Here is a 21,011-nt window from a genome sequence, read left to right as displayed (position 1 = left end):
GCTCTCAGAAGGGGGCTGGGCAGGGGAGCCGCAGAGAGAGGAGGGTGAGGGGCTGACCGTCTGGGATGGACGGTCCCGGGGAAGGAGGACAGGTGCCCCCCGAGTGTAGGATCCAGGACGCTGGGTGGAAAAGCACTGACCCGCCGTGTCGCTCTGCGCTGTCTGGGCCGGCGAGGCCGAGCTCCCAGCCCCCAGCCAGGTGTGCTCTGCGGGCCAAGCCGCTCAGCCTGAATTGTCTCCAGCAAGGCGCTGGGCCACCGTGTGCAGGTGGGCGTGCCATGGCCGATGGGGCCTCCTGACAGGGCTGGGCTGCTCCGGCCCCCGGGGTGGTGGGAGCTGCTGTCCGCTTGGGCGTGTGGAGGGCCCAGCCTCTACCCCTCAGACCCACCCTCTCCCGTCCCTGTCACTTGGGGTGGACCTGGGGTCTTCCCGCCCCCTGCCCTCGAGGCTGGTGCTGCCACCAGGGGCAGTGGCTGCCAGGCCGGGGGTCCCTTTGGGGTGAAGGCGGTGTCATCATCACAGGGCGAGGGGCAGTGAGGAGGACAGAGGGTCCCGCAGGGCCGCCATGCCCTCTGGAAGCCCTCGCCCAGGGCTGCATCTGATCTGTGTGCGAACCCGCCTGGTGCCCCTGGGGGTGTGGGGACCAGCCCTCCCACAGCCGGCAGTGAGGTTCAGAGAGGGCGGCGAGTGTGGCCGTGGACTCCAGGCGTCTTTTTCTTTGTAAAACCCCAACCTCCAACCACGGGGGCCCTCAAAGCCCCCAGCCCTGCTGTTTACGATACCCTAAACATGTGGGTTTTCTTTCCTTTCCGACATGAGGAAATCCCGTGAGATCGGGAAAGACTTGATTTACCTAACGAACCTTAAGTAAGCCACTGGGCGATGGGGCGCCGTGCCCACAGCCGGGAGCTGTCCTGGAGCCAGCCTGGGGTCCCGCCCCAGCCGAGCGTCTGCTCCCAGCCTTGCTGTCCTCGGGCCTCCGTCTCCGCCTGCGAGATGGGGCACGGAAGCCGTGGTTCTCCAGCCCTAGCACCCCCGCTTAGACCTCCGGCGCTGTGTTTGAGCCCCTAGTTTGAGCCGTCGGTCCAGCTGAGGCATGCCGCTGGGGAGGGAGCCCCAGCGTCCGTGTTGAGGTGTGAGGAGAGGAGACCCCGGCCGCCTGCCGCATGGTGCTGGGGGCTCCAGAGCCGGCCCCGGTGGGCTCGCAAGGGCTGTCATGCACAGTTTCTCCCCTGGAGCTTTCGGTGGCAGACTGCCAGCAGGGTGGTTTGAGCCTTAGGACTCACGGGGTGCGGCCCCCTTCGATGCGTGGGCCCCGTGGCAGGAGGCGCCCCGGGAGACCGCAGTGGGCATGTGCAGCCGCAGGGCCCTGGGGGAGCGGGGACACCCGTCTGCCACAGGCCTGCTGTGACTGGGTTGGCCCGGCCCCGTGCCTCGGACTGCCTAGGGCCTGGCCTCCGTGGGCGCAGGAGGGAGGAGGGCTGACCTCCTTCCCCGCCTCACCGCCCCTCGGGGTGGTCCTGGGTCCCCTGCAGTGGGCTGCGAGAAGCCACTGGAGCCGGGAGCCAGCACCCAGGGACTGCCCCCTGAGCCTTCAGGAAGCAGCCCCTGGCCTGGCGGGCCCTCCTGGCTGGTGGCCCTCGGACAGCCTGACACTCTGCCTCGGGAAGGCATCGTGCCCTCAGTAGCCCACCACCCAGGCGGTGTGCCTCCCCATAGGTCCTCCTGTGGGTCCCTGCAGGGTGCAGGGGATGGGCAGGCCTGCCCCTCACCCTGGCGCCTGGGGCTCCCAGAAGTTTCCCGACCCTGCTTTCTGCAGCAGGCGGTGCCCAGGGGTGGGCAGGGCTGAGGGCAGCGCTGACTGGGCCCCGCAGCTGGGGGCTGCCTCACCCAGCCCCCTCAGCCCTCTGGGGCAGGGCAGGGCAGCTGGGCCTCGGGGGAGTGGAGCCGGCTCTGTGCCTGTCCCCATAGCTTGAGTCCTGGCCCTGCACTTCCCCTTCTGGACCCCATGACTTGGTTCATTTCACAGTCACCCCCTCCCACCCCCAGTTTCTATCAGAGAAGCTGGGCCAGCAGCCCAAGTGCCGGGGAGGGGAGGCCCCCACCGTCCCACCCGAGGTGGGTGCTGGCCGATGCCCTCTGCTGTGTGGGCGAGGCCTTCCGTTTGGGCTCCAGCATCTCTTGCTGGCTTCTGCTTGCCTGCGTGGTGGCCGGGGGCAGTGGGCCTTGGCGCCCGCCCCCGTCGGGGGAGAGAGCACCGAAGGGAGGGGCCGTGGGGCACCCTCAGAGATGGTGCTCTGCTGGGGTGGGGGCTTCCGCCTGCCGGAGGGCAGGGGGCTGCGGTGGTAGGCCCTGGGAGGCCCCACCCTGGGGCTCCTGGGGCCTGGCTTAGCCTTCGGGGGCCCAGAAAGCAAAACCAGTCAACAGAGGTTGGGCCTACTGGTAAATTCGGGCCAACGGGGAGAGCTGTGCAGAAAGCAGCCCAGAAGCTGAGACGTGGTAGCCTTGCACAGAGATGGGAGCAGACGGGGGCGTGAGGCCAGAACAGGGCGGGGCCCATGGCAGGGGCTGGGGCACCTGTTGGATGCAAAGAGCTTGGAGGCCGAGGCGGGTGGGGTCTGCTCAGGTCTCAGGTCCCCTCTGGCAGCCGTGGAGGCCGGGGTGGGGGTGGTGCAGGGGGAGAGGGCGGGAGGCCAGGGCTGATGGGCTGGTGATGGGTTTCAGAGACTCGAGGCAGAGCTGAGGGACGGGCTAGGATGGCGTGCAGAGTTCTGCCCTGTGGCGGGGGAAGGCCGGCGGTGGCCAGGCTGGGAGCCTACCGGAGAGGGGACACCGGGCCTGGAGTCAGGGCCCTGGGGACAGCCCCGCCCCCCACCTGCGGCCATGGGGCATCCAGAGCAGGGACCCCAGCCTGGATGAGGGGCGGGGCGACGGACAACGCACCTCTCCTCCTACCCCCCAGCGCCCCCACCCCACCCGACCAGTGCCCAGACTGCCACCTCAACTGACCACACCTTGTCCCCACCTGAGCCCCCTCACCCCCCCCTGCACTTCCTCCCCAGCACCTCCCACCATCTGGCTCCAAATCCTGCCCCTCCCCCAGGACCACACCCAGAACTCCCCCAACCCAGGAGCTCAGGGTTGCCGGGTCTGTGCCTTTGGGCTGGAGTGGAGGGCAGAGCAGGGCTGGAAACCAGGGTGCTCCCTCCAGGAGGGGCACCCCCAGGAGGACACACCTCAAGGAGGGCATCCCTCAAAGAGGGCCCCCCCCAGAAGGACATACCCCAAAGAGGGCACGTCCCCAAGGAGGGTGTTTCCCCCAGGAGGGGGTGTCCCCCCAAGGAGGGCTTCCTGAACAGAAAGGAGTGGTGCTCATGCCAGCCTGCCCACCCGCGGAGCAGCACAGGCTCCGTCCTCCACGGCCCGTGAGATCCCGCAGGTCGGCCGGCTCAGGGAGGGGGTGCCACGGGTGACGTGGCCTCTGGCCCGCCTGTCTTGGCACTAGCTGGGCGCACAGCTGAGCTGCTGGGAGAGGGGGGCTCTGGGCCCTGGGGCTGGTGGGGCCGTGCCAGGCAGTGCTGCAGTGTCTGGGGCATCCTTGGGGCTCCGTTCAGCCCTCCTCCCGGGCCCTGGCTGACGTCATGGAGCTCTCACCCCTTGTGTTCCTGGAGAGGCTCACAGGAAGCCCTGAGCCGTCTTTCGCCATCTGAGGCCCTCTGTGGGGTCTGCGAGTGTCAGGGGCCCCCGGGAAACGGGCAGATGAGACGGGGGGCATCGGCACCAGTGTGAGGGTTGTAAGTCAGCAGGGCGGTCCCCGGTCGTCATCCTTGAAGCAGGCTGAACCCTCCTCCTCGCTGTCCTCCGCGTCCTCCCGCCCCTCTGCCCTGTCCGCTGCTGCCCGCCCTGCCCTGTGCAGCCCCTGCCTGCCCCCCGCCCTGGCTGCCCCCGCCTGGCTGCCCGCCCCCTCTGCTTCGCAGTGTCGTGTCGTGCGCCCGCCCTGCCGCCTCTGCCAGGTGCCCGGCGGGTGGCCCTGACCACGGCCTCTCCTCCCCCAGGGCCTTCGTGTACCTCAGCAACCTGCTGTATCCCGTGCCGCTGGTGCACCGCGTGGCCATCGTCAGCGAGAAGGGCGAGGTGAAGGGCTTCCTGCGCGTGGCCGTGCAGGCCATCTCAGGTGCGTGCGGGCAGCCTCCCCCACAGCCCCGGCCTCCTCCGTCTCTCCCTGCAAGAGAAGCCCTGCTGCCCGGCACTCGGCTCGGGCTCCCGGGGCTCCTCCTGGTCGGCTGGGGCCTCCAGGGCCGTGCAGGCCGAGCCGGGGCTGTCTGAGGCCCCTTTGGCTCGGGCCCCCCACCAGGCGGCCTGCAGATGCAGCCTAGTGCAGAAGTGCGCCCCAAGCCCCCGCCATAGTCTCAGCCCCAGGAGGGGTGCGCACACTCCGGCCCTTGGTCCCCCAGCCTTCCCGAGTCCCTAGCACGGCCCCCTCCGGAGCGCATGGCTGCTCGGGTGCTGACCTGTGTCCCCAGAGGCCGTGAGCCCCTCCCCACCGCTGGCCAGCTGGTCCAGCCCCCCACTGAGAGGCAGATGCCCCTCACTGCCCAGTCCCCTCCCGTCCGCCCCTCTGGGTTGGGGACAGCCTCCCAAGGGAGGGCATCGGGTTTGCTGGGTTTGCTCCTCTGAAAGTGGGTCCTCTGTGAAGCTTCTTAGACAGGAGTGTGGAGAGATGCTTGAAGGACTCATGGGGAACTGCTGGGCTGGAGGGTCCCTCTACTGCAATGGCCAGTCTTCCCTTCCCCACCTCCAGCCCCCAGCGCCTCCTCGGGCCTCTTCCTCCGCTCCCGAGGCTTGGCCTGGGCACTATGGGTGCCCCGTGTCAGCTGCAGAGGGCCAAGGCTGGGACAGAGAGGTGCGGAGCGTGAGCAGCGCGGGTGGCCTGCTCTCCCACTGGGTGACCCGTGTGTGTGCACTCTGGATGTCTGGACCCCTGTGCCAGGTTCTCGCTTCCCCACGATCCCAAGCACTCTCCCCAGCTCCTCCAGCTGTGTGACCACGGTGCTTAGGCCCCTGGGGATGCGGCTGAGAAGGGGGAGGCTGGGGTGGGCTGGCTTTAGGAACGAGCCAGGTGACAGCGATTCTGGGGCATCCACTGCTGCTCTCCTCCCCCGAGGGGGGCCCAGGCTCTCTGGGTGCTTCGTCCTCCCCGGTCTCTTCCTGGCCCTTCCTGACCCCTCGGCCCCTGTAGAGCGGGTCCCGCCTGGCCGGCCGCTTCATAGACAGACAGGTTGGTGCTGTCTGTTTGGGCCGGACCCGACGTCCCCCGTGTGGTGGCTGAGCTGGAGGAGATGGCCACCCCTGCCCCTGCCCCCCCGCCGTGGCAGGGGCCCTCCTGCGCACTTGCCCTGGGCCGCCCTGGGCGGTGGTGGGGTAGAGCCCTGGGCCCTCGGGCAGCCGGGGTAGACGCCTCGGTGGTGTTCGCACCCCCACAGGGCCCCAGAACAGAGGGTCAGAGCCGCGTGGCATCTGTGAAGTCTCCTGTAGCGGCACCTAGCCAGAGTGGCTGGAGTTGGGGGCTGGGGGCCTGGAGGGGGCAGAACTGGGGGCCTTCAGGCGGCGGGAGAGGGTTTGGGTTTTGTCCCAGATGGTAGGCAACCCTGGACACCAGGGAGAAGCGGGTGTGAGAGCATGTGGGGTGTTGAGTGTCCAGCTGCGTGACGGGGGGAGGGGAGAGGGGTGGGGGTCCGGAGGCGCCTGGGTTCTGCTGCAGCGGCTGAGTCTGGGGTCAGGACATGGGGTGCGGGGCAGAGGTAGAAAGCTTAGCCCTGACAAGGTGGCTTTCACGGCCCCATCGGCGTGGCCGTGCCGACGACATGGCTGCCGCTGGGCCATGGGGCAGCGGAGGCCGGTGGTCAGGGTGCCCGGGACATGCCCTGGTCATTCAGGACTGCTCGGCCATGTCTGGGATCCCCCAGGCGGGTTGGAGCCGCACCTGGTTCCCGCATCCCCCCCGCCAGCACTCAGAGTGGACATCCTGTCCCACCTGGGGACACGCTGGGCCTGACCCTCTGCTCCGTCCTGTTTCAGCCGACGAGGAGGCCCCTGACTACGGCTCCGGCGTCCGCCAGTCTGGAACAGCCAAAATCTCCTTTGACGACCAGCATTTCGAGAAGGTAGTGGGGTGGCCACGGATGCCACCGGATGGGCCGCCAGCCAGGCAGGGCCTCGGGGTGGGGGAGGACGGCGTCTTCCTCGCAGGCGCCCTTCCTGCTCTCGGGCGGCAGGCCTGAGCGGGGAGCTCCCAGGCCCTGCCTGAACTGTGGTGCTCTGAGGCGTTGGGCCCAGGACCCCCGAGTCATCCCTCTCAGAGGGGCTGTCAGTGCTGGGCCTCACAGGAGGGGCACGGGGCGTCCGGCAGAGCAGAGAGGGCCCGGGGTGGGGGCGGTGGGGGCCATGCGGGCAACTGGTGGGGGGGCCTGGCTGGGCCCTGAAAGCTGCTGGGAGAATCTCTAAGGTGGGGGAGCAGGGGGCGGAGCTGGGGGAGGGGCGGAGCTGAGGGAGGGGTCCTGGCTGGGTGGGCGGAGCTGAGGGGGGCGGAGCTGAGGGAGGGGTCCTGGCTGGGGTTGGGGCGGAGCTGAAGCCCAGAGACGTGTCCCACCTTCCTTTCCCGCTGCGTAGACTGACAGAGGCACTCAGAGCCTGGGGAACCTAGGGCTAGGGAGGAGTCCGCCCACGGCAGGGGCGGGCCTTGTGGGCGCTCAGGGTTCCTGGCCGTGCTCTGTCCGACCCCGCCCCCGCCTGCACAGTTCCAGGCCGAGTCCTGCCCCGGGGTGGGCATGTCCCGCTCAGGGACCTCCCAAGAGGAGCTGCGGATCGTGGAAGGCCAGGGCCAGGCCGCAGACTCTGGGCCCTCAGCCGACGAGGTCAACAACAACACCTGCTCAGGTGGGTCCCTGCTGCCCACCTCTTGGCAGGCGCACGTGCTGCAGGCCAGTCCCCGAGCCCACACTCAGCCCTTTGGGTCCCTCCATGCCCCTCTGCCCTTGGCTCCCAGCAGCGGTGACCCCGGAGGGCCTCCTGGACAGCCCCGAGAAAGCCGTCCTGGACGGGCCCCTGGACGCCGCCCTGGACCACCTCGGCCTGGGCAGCACCTTCACCTTCCGCGTGACCGTCCTGCAGGCGTCCAGCATCTCTGCTGAATATGCTGACATCTTCTGCCAGTTCAAGTGAGCCTCATACCCAGGCTGTGCGGGTGGGCCTTGGCAAGGCGCGGGCGCAGGGCACCAGGTGGCCCCCTGGAGGCTGGGGTGCCCGCGCCCAGGCCCCACACCCACCAAGCATCTCCTCCCGGTTCGCAGCTTCATCCATCGCCATGATGAGGCCTTCTCTACGGAGCCCTTGAAGAACACAGGGAGGGGGCCCCCGCTGGGCTTCTACCACGTCCAAAATGTACGTCCTCAGGGCCCCCGTCCCCCTGCCGTGACCCGCCCCTCCCGGGGCCCCAGCTCTGCTGGCCTCCCTGAAACCCCCGAGGTGCTTTCACTCGGTCACACCTTCTCCCTCTCCTGGGCACCAGCCCTGGGCTGGGCGTGAGGACAAGGGCCTTGGGTACCAGGTGGGGGCGCGTGTGCTCCTGCTGGGCAGTAGGGGCTTTGGGGAGCTTAAGGCTGGGGGTGGGGGCAGCCCAGAGCCCCACCGAGGGCCCCTGCAGCAAGCCTCGGTCGGATGTGGATGTGAAGGGTCTGGGGGCCCAGGGAGGCCGCCCTAGCTTGGTCCTGGGGATGAGGTGGGGCAGGGTGTGCGGAGGGCCGTGGGGTGCCCAGGCAGAAGCCGGAGAGGCCAGGGAACCCCCAGCCCGGGAAGAACTGGCAGACGGCGGGGACACGGTTCAACCCGCAACTCGAGCCAGGCTGTCAGGAGAGCAGGGGACTGTCTGCTGTGAGGCGGGGAAACAGGGCCCTGACGGAAGCCGTTGGGTCACAAGACCTTGGGGACCCAGCAAGTGTGAGTTGGACCTGAGCTGTGGCTGTGCCCTGAGCAGCCACCCCGGCCTGGCTCAAAAGGGCCCTGTGGACTGTGGCCCATCCTGCCCCTCGGGGACGAGGGGCTCTGGTCGTCTCTAAGCCAGGGAGGCAGGGCCGGCTCTGCCAGGGTGCTGTGTGGGTTCCTTCCCTGGCAGCCCAGCAGGGCCCCTCAGCCCAGGGGCTTTAACCAGGGGCTGCCTGCCTCTCAGCCCCTGAGGCTTAAGTCCGAGAGCCCGGTGGGCTCCAAGCTCCCTCTGAGGCCATGATGAGAACCAGTTGCCACCTCTCTCCCTGGCTCATAGATGGCCACCTTCCCCGGTATCCTCACGTCACGTCCCGTGCGGGCCTGTGCCCAAGTGTCCCCTTCCGGGGGGCCTGTGGGGCCCCCAGTGGCCTCATTCTAGCTCGATCGCCTCTGTGGAGACCCCTCTCTGACACACGTGCTGGCGGTCAGGCTTCAACACGTGGGATGCGGGTGGTGGGGGACACAGTTCACCCCACACTGCCGGGCGAGTGGACGAGAGCCCAAGCGCGGTCAGGCCGGGTCGCAGAGGCCCGTCCTGCAGCTCTGCCATCTGAAAGAGCAGCTGAGCCCAGGGGCCCTCAGCCCGTCAGTCCTGTGGGAGAGCTCGCGGGCCGGCCCGCAGTGGCCGGTCCACAGGGCGTGTGGAGGAACAGGCTGGGCGGACCCAGGCGAGGTCAGCCCCGGGCTCTGCGGTCTGGGCCTGGGGTGCCGGGTGCTCCATGGAGGCCGAGCTCTCCCCTCCTGACTCCCTGTGCTGCCCCCCGACCAGATCGCGGTGGAGGTGACCAGGTCCTTCATCGAATACATCAAGAGCCAGCCCCTCGTCTTCGAGGTCTTCGGGCACTACCAGCAGCACCCGTTCCCGCCCCTCTGCAAGGACGTGCTCAGGTCAGCGGGCTGGGGCTTTTCGCCTCCGGGCCGGCAGGCTTGACTTGCGCCCTGGATGGGCCTGGTGTGCTGGCTGTGGAGCCTTGTGGCCCCCCGACGCCTTCCGTCTGAGGCCGGACATGGAGCGGTCAGAGACGGCCCCGCGGGGCTGAGGAGGGGTCTTAGAGGGTCACTGTCAGAACCTCGGCCTGGCCTGGGCCTGGCTGTGTTCCAGGGCCCAGGGAAGCCACGCGGGGCTGGCGGGGGCGACTCCCTGCCCTGCTCCTGAGTCCTCCGCCCCCCCAGGCAGGACGGGGGTGACTGGCCCTGCTCCCTCCCCTGCCTGGGGCTCTCAAGGTGGGTCCCTGCTGAGCCCCCCGCGTGTGGGGACAGCAGCCCAGAGGATTGGGGGCAGTGCCACCTCCAGGCGCCCTCTGTGCTGATGTGCGGGACCCAGGGCGAGTGTCGGCAGAGCAGGCCAGAGGGGCTGGTTCCAGGGCTCACCTGTCCTGGGGAGGGGAGAGGCCTGCCTGGATTCCTGGGGCCTCGTGGGGCCTCCCGGGGGGTCCTGAGTTCTAGGGTGCCCCCTCCCCGGCTGGCGGAGGCCTGAGGTCAGGCCTTTCCCAGGCCCCGTGGGAGAGGCACTGGCCTCTGGTCACTCACGGTCACTCTCCCCATCTCTGTCCCCACAGCCCCCTGAGGCCCTCACGCCGCCACTTCCCACGGGTCATGCCGCTCTCCAAGCCAGGTAGGCGGGGCTCTCCCTGGCGCAGGGTGCCCGTGTGGGCCGGCCACGCTTGGCCAAGTGTAGTCCTGCAAGGGCGTCCCTGCCCCCTAGCCTCCTGGCACCTCCCTGCCCCCCCGCTGGCCCTCTGGGGCACCCACAGAGTCAGGGCTCCCTTCCAGAGCAGGGGCCACAGAGGAACATCTGGGAGGCTGCCCGCGGCTGGGGATGAGGGCCGGGGGCTCCCTGGGGGGCTGGGCCCTGTGAACTGAACCTGCAGGACAGACACTGTCTGAGAGGAGGCAGGCTCGGAAGCTGCTTCCTGGGTGGGAGGCTGGAGGTGGGCGAGCCCAGGAGGTCCCTGGAGGAAGGGCCCTGGGAGGTCAGCTGCGCCTGGCACCCAGAGCGGAGGGGCTGTGGGCAGAGGTGGCTGGGCACACGGGGCACAGAGCCTGTGTGTTGGGAGTGGCCACATGTCTAGGGCAGCGGGGCCCAGGGCCTCTGTGCTGGAAGCAGGTGCTTGGCGTGGCTGAGGGGTCCCGGGCAGGTCGTGGGGCCTCAGAGCAGGCGTGGCTCCAGCCACTGGGGCTTCGGGCTCCTCCCGCCTGGCACAGGCAAGCCTGCAGTCACGCCCGCCCCCCCAGGGGTGGTGGCCGAGGCCTGTCTGTGCCCTGGGGTGGAGCCCGCCAGTCTTCCCCGTGGAGGGCGGTGTCCTTGCCGCTGCTGGGGGTCTGCTCCCTGCCTCCTCTGCGCAGCCTCACCCACGAGCGGCCTGTTTGCACCCACATCTCCTCTCTGTCCCCCCAGTGCCGGCCACCAAGCTCAGCACACTGACGCGGCCCTGCCCAGGGCCCTGCCACTGCAAGTACGACCTGCTGGTCTACTTCGAGATCTGCGAGCTGGAGGCCAACGGCGAGTGAGTCCCGAGCCTGTGCTGCCCGCGCGGGGTGGGGCAGGGGTCCGCGGGAAGTGCGGGGCCAGGAGGGGCCTGGGGCAGCGGGTGGTGTTCCCCTGCCCTCTGCTCTGCTCCGGGGGGCCGGCCGGCTGTGCAGTGCGTGCGGGGCGGGACCGGGGTCTGTGGGACCCTGTCTGTGCTGTGGGTGCGGGGCGGGGCCGGGCACGCCCTCAGCCCTGCCGCCTCTCTTCCAGCTACATCCCGGCAGTGGTGGACCACCGCGGCGGGATGCCATGCATGGGGACCTTCCTGCTCCACCAGGTGCGGAGACCTCGCTGCCCCTGCCCCGCCCACCCTGCCCCTGCCCCGCCCATGCCCCTCCCCTGCCCGCCCCTGACCCGCCCCGAGCCCCGCCCCTCCCCTGCCATGCCCCGCCGTGACCCGCCCCGCCCCTGCCATGCCCCGCCCCGCCCCGCCCCGCCCCGAGCCCCGCCCTCGCCTGGCCTTCCGCTGTCTGACCGTGCGGTCTCCCCCTGTGCCCCGCAGGGCATCCAGAGACGGATCACCGTGACCCTGCTGCACGAGACGGGCAGCCACATCCGCTGGAAGGAAGTGCGGGAGCTGGTGGTGGGTGAGTGAGGGCTCACACAGGTGGGAGCAACGCAGGCGCCCGCCTCAGCCCCAGACCCGGCTCTGCCCCTGTTGCTGTGTGGTTTTGGCTGAGTCACTTAACCTCTCTGTGCCTCACCCCTCACCTGAAGAGAAGCGCAGGGACTCAGGCGATGATTCCAGACTTCTATTTAATCACCGCGTTAGCTTCCTAGGGCTGTCGTAAGGAAGTCCCGCACTCCAGATGGCTTGAAAGCCCAGAACTTGGTCCTGTCGTGGTTGTGGATAAGGCCTGTGATGAGGGTGTCAGCAGCTTGGCCATGCTTCCTTGAAGCCCCAGGGGAGGTCCTTCCTCCGCCTCTCCAGCTTCTGGTGGTTTGTGGAGAGCCCTTAGCTTGTGGACGCGTCACCCCAAACTTCTGTCTTCACGGGGCCTGGATACTTAGATGAGGGCCCACCGGTCCAGTGTGACAGAGTCTCACCTCCTCACGTCTGCCAAGCACCTGTTTGCACATGAGGTCACGTTCTGAGGTTCTGAGGGTCAGGACCACAACATGTTGTTTTGAGGGGGCCCAATTCAGCTCACAGAGAGTGCCAGGTCTTAGATGCTTTCCATCTGTAACTTCCTGCCGTGAATTCTTCCACCTTGGAAATGTTCCCTTTGCTGACTCTTTGCAAAGAATCTGTTTTCCCAGTTTCTGTTCAAAGACTGGGACCACCATCCCTCCCAGGACGGACCACTGTCCGTCCTTAGCGTGAAGCCGCCTCCCCACCCCACCGCCCTGGAGCTGAGGGACCTCCGAGGCCTCGCCCCGGGTGTTGCTGTGGCCAAGGGCATCAGCTCGAGCGCGGTGTCCCTGGGACTGGGGAGTGGCTCTGAGGGTGTAGCAGCAAGGATGTGACGGGGCCCGTAGTCCTGCGTCACTCGGTTAGGATCGTAGATCGCGGGGTTCTGACGGCCCCAGGACAAACGTTTCATTTGAGATGTTCCGTGTCTTATTTCCACACAAATGAGAACAGCAGAACAAACGCACACACCCCTATTGCAGATGTGGTCTGGGGGAGAGGCCCAGTGATTCCTTTCTGACTTAACAAAGAAAACTCAGTACTACTTGTTTATTCCTTGAGCAGGCAGAGTGATCAAATTAACCATCACTATAAGGGTAAGAAGATCCCCTGGAGGAGGGCATGGCAACCCACTCCAGTATGCTTGCCTGGAGAATCCCACGGACAGAGGAGCCCGGCGGGCTACAGCCCATGGGGTTGCACAGAGCCGGACACGCCTGTCTGACTAAGCACATGCACTCAGGGGCGAGAAGTGGGTAACGGAGGCACCAGGAGGGAGTCGTGACTCGTGGCGGTTCTGGTGCCTTTTATAGACAGAGTCACCCCGTGCCCCCACCACAAGTACAGGCATCTTAGAGGGCTTGGCTGGAAATAGCCCTTGCAAGGAGACATTTCTTTTTCTTAAGTATAAAAAGAGAGGAAACATTGTTTCCTTCTCATCTTGCTAAGATGTCCTTTTCCAACTAGTAGGAGGGCCTGTGGGTTCCAGGCTGGGTGATTGGAACCTATCAACTGGGGTGGAGAGATATTGCAAGTTATTTATGGCTGAGAGACTGAGAAGCTCAGAACTTGGGCTGCGAGAGGACGTCCACTGACAGGCAGCGCCATGGGCAGCAGTCACTAAATTGTGTCCGACTCTTTGTGACCCCGTGGACTGCAGCATGCCAGGCTTTCCTGTCCTCACCATCTCCTAGAGCTTGCTCAAATGCATGTCCATTGAGTTGGTGATGCCATCCAACCATCTCATCCTTTGTCGTCCCCTTCTCCTTTTGCCCTCAATCTTTCCTAGCATCAGGGTCTTTTCCAAAGAGTCAGCTCTTCATGTCAGGTGCTTCAGCTTCAGTATCAGTCCTTCCAATGAATATCCAGGGTTCATTTCTTTTAGGATTGACTGGTTTGTTCTCCTTGCTGTCAAAGGGACTCTCAGGAGTCTTGTCCAACACCACAGTTCAGAAGCATAGATTCTTTGGTGCTCAGCCTTCTTTATGGTTCAGCTGTCACGTCCATAGATGACTACTGGGAAAACCATAGCTTTGACTGGATAGGCCTTTGTCAGCGAAGTGATGTCTCTGCTTTTTAATACGCTGTCTAGGTTTGTCATAACTTTTTTTCCAAGGAGCAAGCGTCTTTTAATTTTGTGGTTGTAGTCACCATTCACAGTGATTTTGGAGCCCAGAAAAATAAAATCTGCATTGTTTCCACTTTTTCTTTATCTATTTGCCATGAAGTGATGGAACCAGTTGCCATGATCTTGAGTTTTTTGAATGCTGAGTTTCAAGCCAGCTTTTTCACTCTCCTCTTCCACCCTCATCAAGAGGCTCTTTGGTTCCTCTTCACTTTCTGCCATTAGGGTGGTGTCACCTGCATATCTGAGGTAGTTGGTATTTCTCTCAGCAGTCTGGATTCCAACTGCAGAGCCTGCATGGGCCTCCCTGCGCCTCTCGGTGTTGCCTTTAGCTGGGTGCCCCTGTGGCCATGTGGGCAGCCCTATGGCACGGCCTCGTAGCCAGAAGCTCCTGCCCAGGCAGAGGTGGAGAGCGGGGACCTGGCGCCCACCTGCCCTCCTGGGAAGTGACCAGCGGCCCACCCCCCTTCCCGCAGGTCGCATCCGAAACACCCCGGAAACGGACGAGTCCCTGATAGACCCTAACATCTTGTCACTCAGCATCCTCTCGTCTGGATACGTCTGCCCGGCCCAGGACGACCGGTGAGTCCGCTCGGGGTCAGCGCTCTCTGGAGGAGGGCCTGAGTCAGGGCCCGGGGTGTGTTCTCAGCCCCGCCCCCCCGGCCTGCCCGGCTGCGCAGGGCCCTGAGCTCTCCAGGCCTTCTTCCTGGCCCTCCAGGAGGTGGTGCAGGGAGGGGCCCGTGGCCGTGGGGTCCCCTGGCGAGCTCGCTCACCTGATGGAGGGGCACGTGGGCGTGGCTGGCGGAGCAGCCGGGTCCTGTCCTCAGGACTCTCGCAGGCGGGAAGCGGCATGGGGCAGTGGGCAGATGAACCGGCCGGATTTCCCAGCCACGCTGCTGCAGGCACATGTCCTGTTTGGCAGGCATCCTCCCTGTGGCCCAGGGTCCTGGAGGAGCTCAGGGTTGAGCCGGCCGGTGGTCTGGCATCCCGGGGTGGGGGTGTGCCCAACGGCATGGCTTGGCACACGCTCTTCCTCACTGGGTTTGCCGGGCTTGGGGGTTTTGGGGGAGAGGCCTCTGGGGTCCAGGCTGGGGTGGACAGCTCCCTGCCAGAGCCACCCTTCTGGGGGGATGTTGGTAGGCTTGGCTTTGTCTGAGACGCTGCTTCCTGGGGGTGTGGGGACATGGGGAGGGGGCTCCCAAGTCCCAAAGGCTCAACCTGGTCCAAAGGGCAGAAGCCAAGAGCTGACCCCGAGCTCCAGCCATGGGCATCTCCATGGGCTCTTGAGCCGTGTTTGCAGAAAGTATCTTGAGGGCTGGGTGCGCTGGAGCAGGTGGGGCCCCCCTGGCCAGGGGAGCGGGATCCATAAGAATAAAGGGTCCTAGTCCAGGCAGAGCTGAGCTTCCTCGCAGGCTCCCCGGAGAGGGGGCAGCGACCCCGCAGGGGCAGGCGTGGCTCTGTTCCAGCCCTGCCCTGGAACCTTCTGGAGGAAACGCAGCCTGCACTGTGTCCAGAGGAGGGAGGGTTGGATGAGGATGCTGGGGGGTGTTCTCTCGACAGTGGGGGCACCATGACAGGCAGGCCGGGCTTACGGGAAGGGAGGTGCGGCACGTGCGGGTAGGCCCGTCGCCGTGGGGACATCCTGGGGACCCAGCAGGAGGGCCTGGCACCCTCTCACGGGCTGCCTGCGGGGACATGGGCCTCTGAGGCCGGACCAGGGGTGGGGCCGAGGGGACCCGTGTCACCAGGGAGGCTGACCTCAGCGTCCCCCCAATCTCTGACCCTCCCTTTGTCCTGGCAATGCCTCCATTCTTGGGCTAGAAGGGGAGTGGACCGGGGAGAGGAGGGGGGTGCGGGTGCCTCTGGGACCGTGTCTCTGGGCTCCTGACCTCCAGCCGGCACAGTGGCTGTGGGACACGTGGCCAGCCCCGTCCTGGGCTCCGTCCTGGGGAGCTTAGGGGGCTAGACCTCAGGTCAGTGGGGCTTTGGCTGAAAAGGTTTGCCCTGCTCCTGGAAGTCAGAGCATCCATTGCTGGCAGGCCCGGCCTGTGCCCTGGGGACCATGGGACGAGAGGCCAACTCAAGTGCGGGAGGTCGGGGGCCCCCGGGGCTCCAGGAAGCCCCCAGACCAGAGTCCCTGCCCGCAGCTGCTTTGGCCCTTGCTTGGCTCCCCATCTTCCTTCCTGTCTCATTCCAGCACGGCCCTGACCTGAGCCCCGCCCTGGGGAGAGTCTCGGGGACCCCCTTAGCGAGCAGCCCCAGGTGGGCGGCGTGCAGAGGCTTGGCTGGTCGACCAGCAGCTCCCCCAAGGACCCTCTGTCCCCTGGACCCTGGCTGACGTCCTCAGAGCTCCGCGGGTGACGGGGCAGGCCCTCTCCCCACCGGGAGATCCGGGCCAGCCTTGGGCCCCGCGCCTCGGCTGCCCGCCTGCTTCGCCACAGCCCTGGCCCCCCGACCCCCGCTCAGGGTCCCCACGCTGTGTGGCCTCCCGGCTCCGCTGGGCCGCCTGCGTGCTGCCCCGCCTGCTCCGCTGCTGCCGCCCCCGGCCCCCCCCAACTAACCTGTGATTGTTTGTGTTTTGCAGGCAGTTTCTTGATTCGGACATGCCTAGGTACCATCCGTGCCCCTGGTTTCTTTCAGCCTGCCCCCACTCCACAGCCCCGAGATTTCATTCCAGCTTTCGGGCCCCTCCACACTCGCTCACCTCCCCGTCTGTCTCTGCTGTCTTCTCCTCCCGTTTTATTTCCTTTTTCCTCTCCCCGTCACACCGCTTCCTCCCCATTGCCCTCCACCCCCCCCCAACCCCCCCCACCCGTGGCTGAGCACCCCCGCCCTCCACTCTCGATCTTGGCTGCTTCGGTAGTTTCTGCCCTTGTAGATGATGGCTGGCCTCCCGCTCCCCTCCGCCCCCCGAGCCTTGCCCGTGCCCCACCCTGCCCCAGCAGGAGCAGGCGCCCGCATGCAGGCTGGCCGGCCCCCTCCCCGCACAGTGAGAGAGCAAAGGTGCATAGTGGGTGCAGGACGGAGGGCAGATAGGCACGGCCCAGCCCAGCCCTCCCCGCTCTGCCCCGCTGCCTCAGGTGCGGGCCCCTCACCCAGCCAGACTCCTGGCGAGGCCATCACACGCCCTTCTGGAAGGGGGTGGGTGGTGAGGGGCGAAGGGCCCGGGCTCCGGACTCGCTGGTCCCAGGACCAGCCCCTGAGTCACGGGCTCCTGGGCCAGGCACGGAGATCCCTCCCCACCTGAGCTCTGGCCTTGGCGACCCGGTGCAGGGTCCTGGAGGCCCCGGGGTGGATGGCCTCACAGTCCCTGTTACAGACGCTGTCCTTGAGGCCGCGGTCTGCTCTGGGGCCGTGTGGACTGTGGCCAGAGCTGGGCGCCCTGGCACCCTGAAAGAGGAAGGGGGCAGCAGAAGGCCTCCAGTGAGGACGCCTGGTCCTTGAGGGGGCGCAGGGCGCAGGGCAGTGCCTGCCCCTTCTCAGGGTGGGGCCCAGGGCAGAGGGCGGGGTCAGGTCTGGTGCGATGTGTTGGGACGGATGGTCATTCTGAATGTGCCCTGGGCAGCTCTAGCTGAGGCCTCAAGGGGTGGCCAGAGGCTGTAGTTCCTGTCAGCGTGTCCCCAGGGCATGCGCACCCGAGGCAGGATCAGGTCCTCCCTGGGAACAGGCAGCTGGCTGTGGGGGGGACTCTGTCAAGGAAGACCTGCGGCGAGGCTGCACTAGAGGAGGGTCACATCCCTGCGGGGCCCAGAGAGCAGGGCCCTGCCCCTCTTGGGTAGCCTGGAGGGCTTCCTGGAGGTGGCAGCCTGCCAGCTGGTCCTGGAAGCAAACTGGGCCCGCCATGGCAGCTGCAGCCTGCAGTCCGCCTGTTCTCAGAGAGCTCTGGGGTTCAGACTTCGGGCCTGTTTCCCTGATAAGTCCATCAGTACGATCACACAGTTTGTTCCAGTTTGCGTGTCCACAACCAGCCCGGTGTGACAGAGGTGTGCTCAGGCTGGTCCAGCACACCCCCTGCAAATACATCATGAAATAGAAACACTCCCTGTGGCCAGAAGGAGAGGGCCTTGGGTTGGGGTGGGGGTGGGGCTCCTACTCAGCAGGACCTCTGCACCAGCCCCCAGGCTGCAGAAGGGCCTCACCCCAGCCCCCAGGTGCAGAGCTGGGCTCGTTGGCCCCCAATGGCCTTGGCCTACAAGAGGAGGCCCAGAGTGCTGGGAAGGGTGAGGGGTCAGAGCCCCGAGCCTTGGGCTAGGGCCTGCTTCACGCAGCAGAAAACTGCTGTGTTGGGAGGTTCTGGGGATGAGCAGAGGGTGCCGTCTTGATGTCTGGGGTGGGGTGGGGCCTGGGGGCTGCACCGGCTGGCCGGGCTGGCTGTGCGAACGTGCACGTGTGGCAGGATCTTCTGGAGCCTGTGTCTGTCCCCTAGGCCCGGGACTCTGAGGGCTGCCTCAGTGTGTGAGGCTAAGTGAGATGAATGGGACAAGCTCTAAGGAGGGGCCTTGCATGCAGAACTTATTAATGTGTGTAGTGTGGTTATTTTCACTGCCACCTTGTTGTTCAGTTGCTCAGTTGTGTCCGGCGTTGTTGTTACCTCGCTCAGTCATGTCTGACTCTTTGCGACCCCAGGGACTGCAGCACGCCAGGCTTCCTTGTCCTTCACCGTCTCCCAGAGTTTGCTCAAACTCATGTCCATTGAGTCGGTGATGCCATCCCATCATCTCATCCTCTGTTGTCCCCTTATCCTCCCGCCTTCGGTCTTTCCCAGCATCAGGGTCTTTTCCAGTAAGTTGGTTCTTCAAATCAGGTGGCCACAGACTGGAGTTTCAGCTTCAGCATCAGTCCCTTGAATGAATATTCAGGACTGATCTCTTTTAGGATGGACTGGCTTGATCTCCTTGACACCCAGGGGACTCTCTAGAGTCCTAGCATTTAATTTGAAGTACTCCTAAAGCACAAACCTCCTCAGCAAAGAGCCTAGTTTTTAAAAAGCTAACCACACCCATTTTCCAGAGGAGCCCTGCTGAGATGCAGGGGTCTCACTCTCACAGTGGGGAGCGAGGAGAGGTGGTGACCCAGCCTGACCCACGAAGAGTGAGGTCAGACCTTCCACCTTCCACCCTGTCCGTGCATCTTACCTGAGCTCACTTTCCTGCCCCGGGCTCCCGGTGCCCAGGGCAGCAAGGGGCCACGAGACCCTATAAAGTAAGGCAGTGTGAGGCTGGGGAGGACGGTGGTCCACAGTGACCCTAAAGTAAGGTGGCGTTGAGGCTGGGGAGGTCGGTGGTCCACAGTGACCCTCACCCCTCCCACCAGGCACAGGATCGGATTTCTCCAGACAGGTGGCTCAGGTGCCCCAAGGGCTGCCCCAGCCTCCCTGGGACAGGCCCGGGTTGGGAACTTGTGGAGTCTCCTCTCTGTCCTGTTTGCTGCACCATCGACAGGACATGACCCCCACTCACTCACTCATCCACTCATCCTTCACACAGGGCACGACTCCCACTCATTCATTCATTCATCCCTCACATGGACAGGACCCCACTAACTCATTCATTCACCCGTCACACGGGGCACAACCCCCACTCACTCACTCACTCATCCGTCACACAGGATCTGACCCCCACTCACTCATTCATTCACTCGTCACATGGGACACAACCCCACTGATTCATTCTTTCATCCATCACATGTGAGCCTTCTTCTGCAATTGTTCAAAAGGGGGATTAAAGACTAAAGAGGAGGAGTCTGTCTCCAGGAAGCTCAGATGCCGGTGAGGCGTTCATTTGTCCCCTCACCCCTCGATCCTCCCTTCCCTCCATCCCTCTGGTCAGAGTGCTTGCTCTGCGTGGCAGGAGACGCCGCTCGGCTGTGCGAAGAGCTGAGTCTCTGAGGTTCAAGGTCGCTCTCCTGCTCTTAGCCGCGTGGCTGCACCCTGTGACCCTGGTCCCCACTGGATAGGAGGGCTGTGCTGGCTGCAATTCAGGGGGCTCAGATCACCTTCCCTGAGTTCCTAGGCCACTTCTACTAAAGGTGACATTGTCAAGAAACATACTTCCCAGAGTCTAAGGCATTTCTGGTTGATACCTCAAGGGAGGGGCTTCATTTGCAGATTCTCAGCAGACCCATTTGCACCAGGCTGCCCACTGTGCCTGTCCATGGGCGCCCACGGCTGTGACTCTTCTCAGAAGTTGTCTGAATGAGCCCTGTCGGGCTGTCGCAACAGGGGAGGTGGTCACACTCAAAGAGTGCCCAGGGGGTCGTGCTGGGAGCCTTGAGATTCTCTTACCTCCCCCTGGGCAGCCCCTGGGCCTCTGAGCACCCCAGGGCCTCCTGCAGCCCCGAGAGGGTGCAGTTCAGTTCAGTTTCTCAGTCGTGTCCGACTCTTTGTGGCCCCATGGAAGGCCCTCCAGGCCTCCCTGCCCATCACCAACTCCCGGAGTTTACTACTCAAACTCATGTCCATTGAGTCAGTGATGCCATCCAACCATCTCATCCTCTGTCGTCCCCTTCTCCTCCCACCTTCAATCTTTCCCAGCATCAGGGGCTTTTCAAATGAGTCAGCTATTTGTATCAGGTGGCCCAAGTATTGGAGTTTCAGCTTCAGCATCAGTCCTTCCAATGAACACCCAGGACTGATCTCCTTTAGGATGGAGTGGTTGGATCTCCTTGCTGTCCAAGGGACTCTCAAGAGTCTTCTCCAACACGACAGTTTAAAAGCATCAATTCTTCGGTGCTCAGCTTTCTTGATAGTCCAACTCTCACATCCATACACGACTACTGGAAAAACCATAGCTTTGACTATACGGACCTTTGTTGGCAAAGTGATGTCTCTGCTTTTTAATATGCTGAGAGGGTGCAGAGGCAGGACTAACGCTGGCTTCCCTGACGTAGACCCGGGAGAAAGGATCCCTGTCTGGCAGGATCCCTGCCTGGCCACAAGGTCACGCTGTTTGAACAAGAAATGAGACGGGGCAAAAAAAAAAAAAAGAAATGAGACAGGAAGGATGTTTTGCAACACATGACATTTTCTTTGTCAACAAAGTTTTTTGTTTTTTTTTTTTAACTTTTTCTTTTTAATCATTTTTATTTTTTGGCCTTACAACATAGCATGTGGGGTCTTAGTTTCCTGACTAGGGTCAAACCAGTGGAAGCTCAGAGCCTTAACCACCGGGCCACCAGGGAAGTCCCTAGTTCCCAGTCTTCCCCATGTGGGTCCTTGCTTGTCTGAGCCTCACACTGTTTGTCCCAGAATTGAACCTTGGTGGTCCTGTCTCCAGGCCCCTGCTGCCCGACTCCTTAGGCCACTCGGCAGAGCCCCTCATCCAGGACCTCCTCCCCGCCTGGAGGGCTCACCTGGAGTCAGGAAGTCAGCCGAGCCTCCTGGACGTGGACAGAGGAGTGTGAGGGCTGCAGGACTGTGCCGATGAGTTTCCGCACGGCCAGGGAGCGTGCAGGCCAGCTCCCCCTGCCGGAGCCTGGTGGGCTCTGCTGTGGGTGCAGCCTGGGTGCCTGCCCCTTTTCAAGTGGAGTCCAGAGCATGGCGCGTGGCTGGCAGGGCAGACTAGGCCCCATGGGCTCACTCTACTGTGGCCCATTTCCCCAGGATGCCTGGGTGCAGAGGGTCCGCAGGATGCTGGGGCCAAGCTGACTGTGAACTGCTGATTCTCTGCCCTTGAGGTGGCCCCACG

General features: G+C 64.7%; 1 protein-coding gene across 3 annotated transcripts in view; it reads left to right on the top strand.

Annotated features, from left to right (window-relative positions):
• Window positions 1-21,011, top strand: part of KIF1A (kinesin family member 1A) — an 85,908-nt gene that overhangs the window by 53,025 nt on the left and 11,872 nt on the right. For 2 of the 3 annotated variants that reach the window (XM_061122657.1, XM_061122656.1), the window contains 11 exons: window positions 4,056-4,174; window positions 6,079-6,164; window positions 6,798-6,936; window positions 7,049-7,217; window positions 7,350-7,440; window positions 8,810-8,928; window positions 9,600-9,655; window positions 10,439-10,547; window positions 10,781-10,847; window positions 11,073-11,157; window positions 13,803-13,908. In XM_061122657.1, the coding sequence (XP_060978640.1) occupies window positions 4,056-4,174; window positions 6,079-6,164; window positions 6,798-6,936; window positions 7,049-7,217; window positions 7,350-7,440; window positions 8,810-8,928; window positions 9,600-9,655; window positions 10,439-10,547; window positions 10,781-10,847; window positions 11,073-11,157; window positions 13,803-13,908 (1,146 nt within the window). Of the gene's footprint in view, window positions 1-4,055; window positions 4,175-6,078; window positions 6,165-6,797; window positions 6,937-7,048; window positions 7,218-7,349; window positions 7,441-8,809; window positions 8,929-9,599; window positions 9,656-10,438; window positions 10,548-10,780; window positions 10,848-11,072; window positions 11,158-13,802; window positions 13,909-15,910; window positions 15,938-21,011 lie in introns of all 3 variants that reach the window. The other variant, XM_061122655.1, reaches the window with a different exon arrangement.

This window comes from Dama dama, chromosome 20 (assembly GCF_033118175.1).
Source record: "Dama dama isolate Ldn47 chromosome 20, ASM3311817v1, whole genome shotgun sequence".
Taxonomy (NCBI): Eukaryota; Metazoa; Chordata; class Mammalia; order Artiodactyla; family Cervidae; genus Dama; species Dama dama.
The sequence above is the reverse complement of the archived record's forward strand: the minus strand, read 5'-3'. Positions and strand labels throughout refer to the sequence as shown.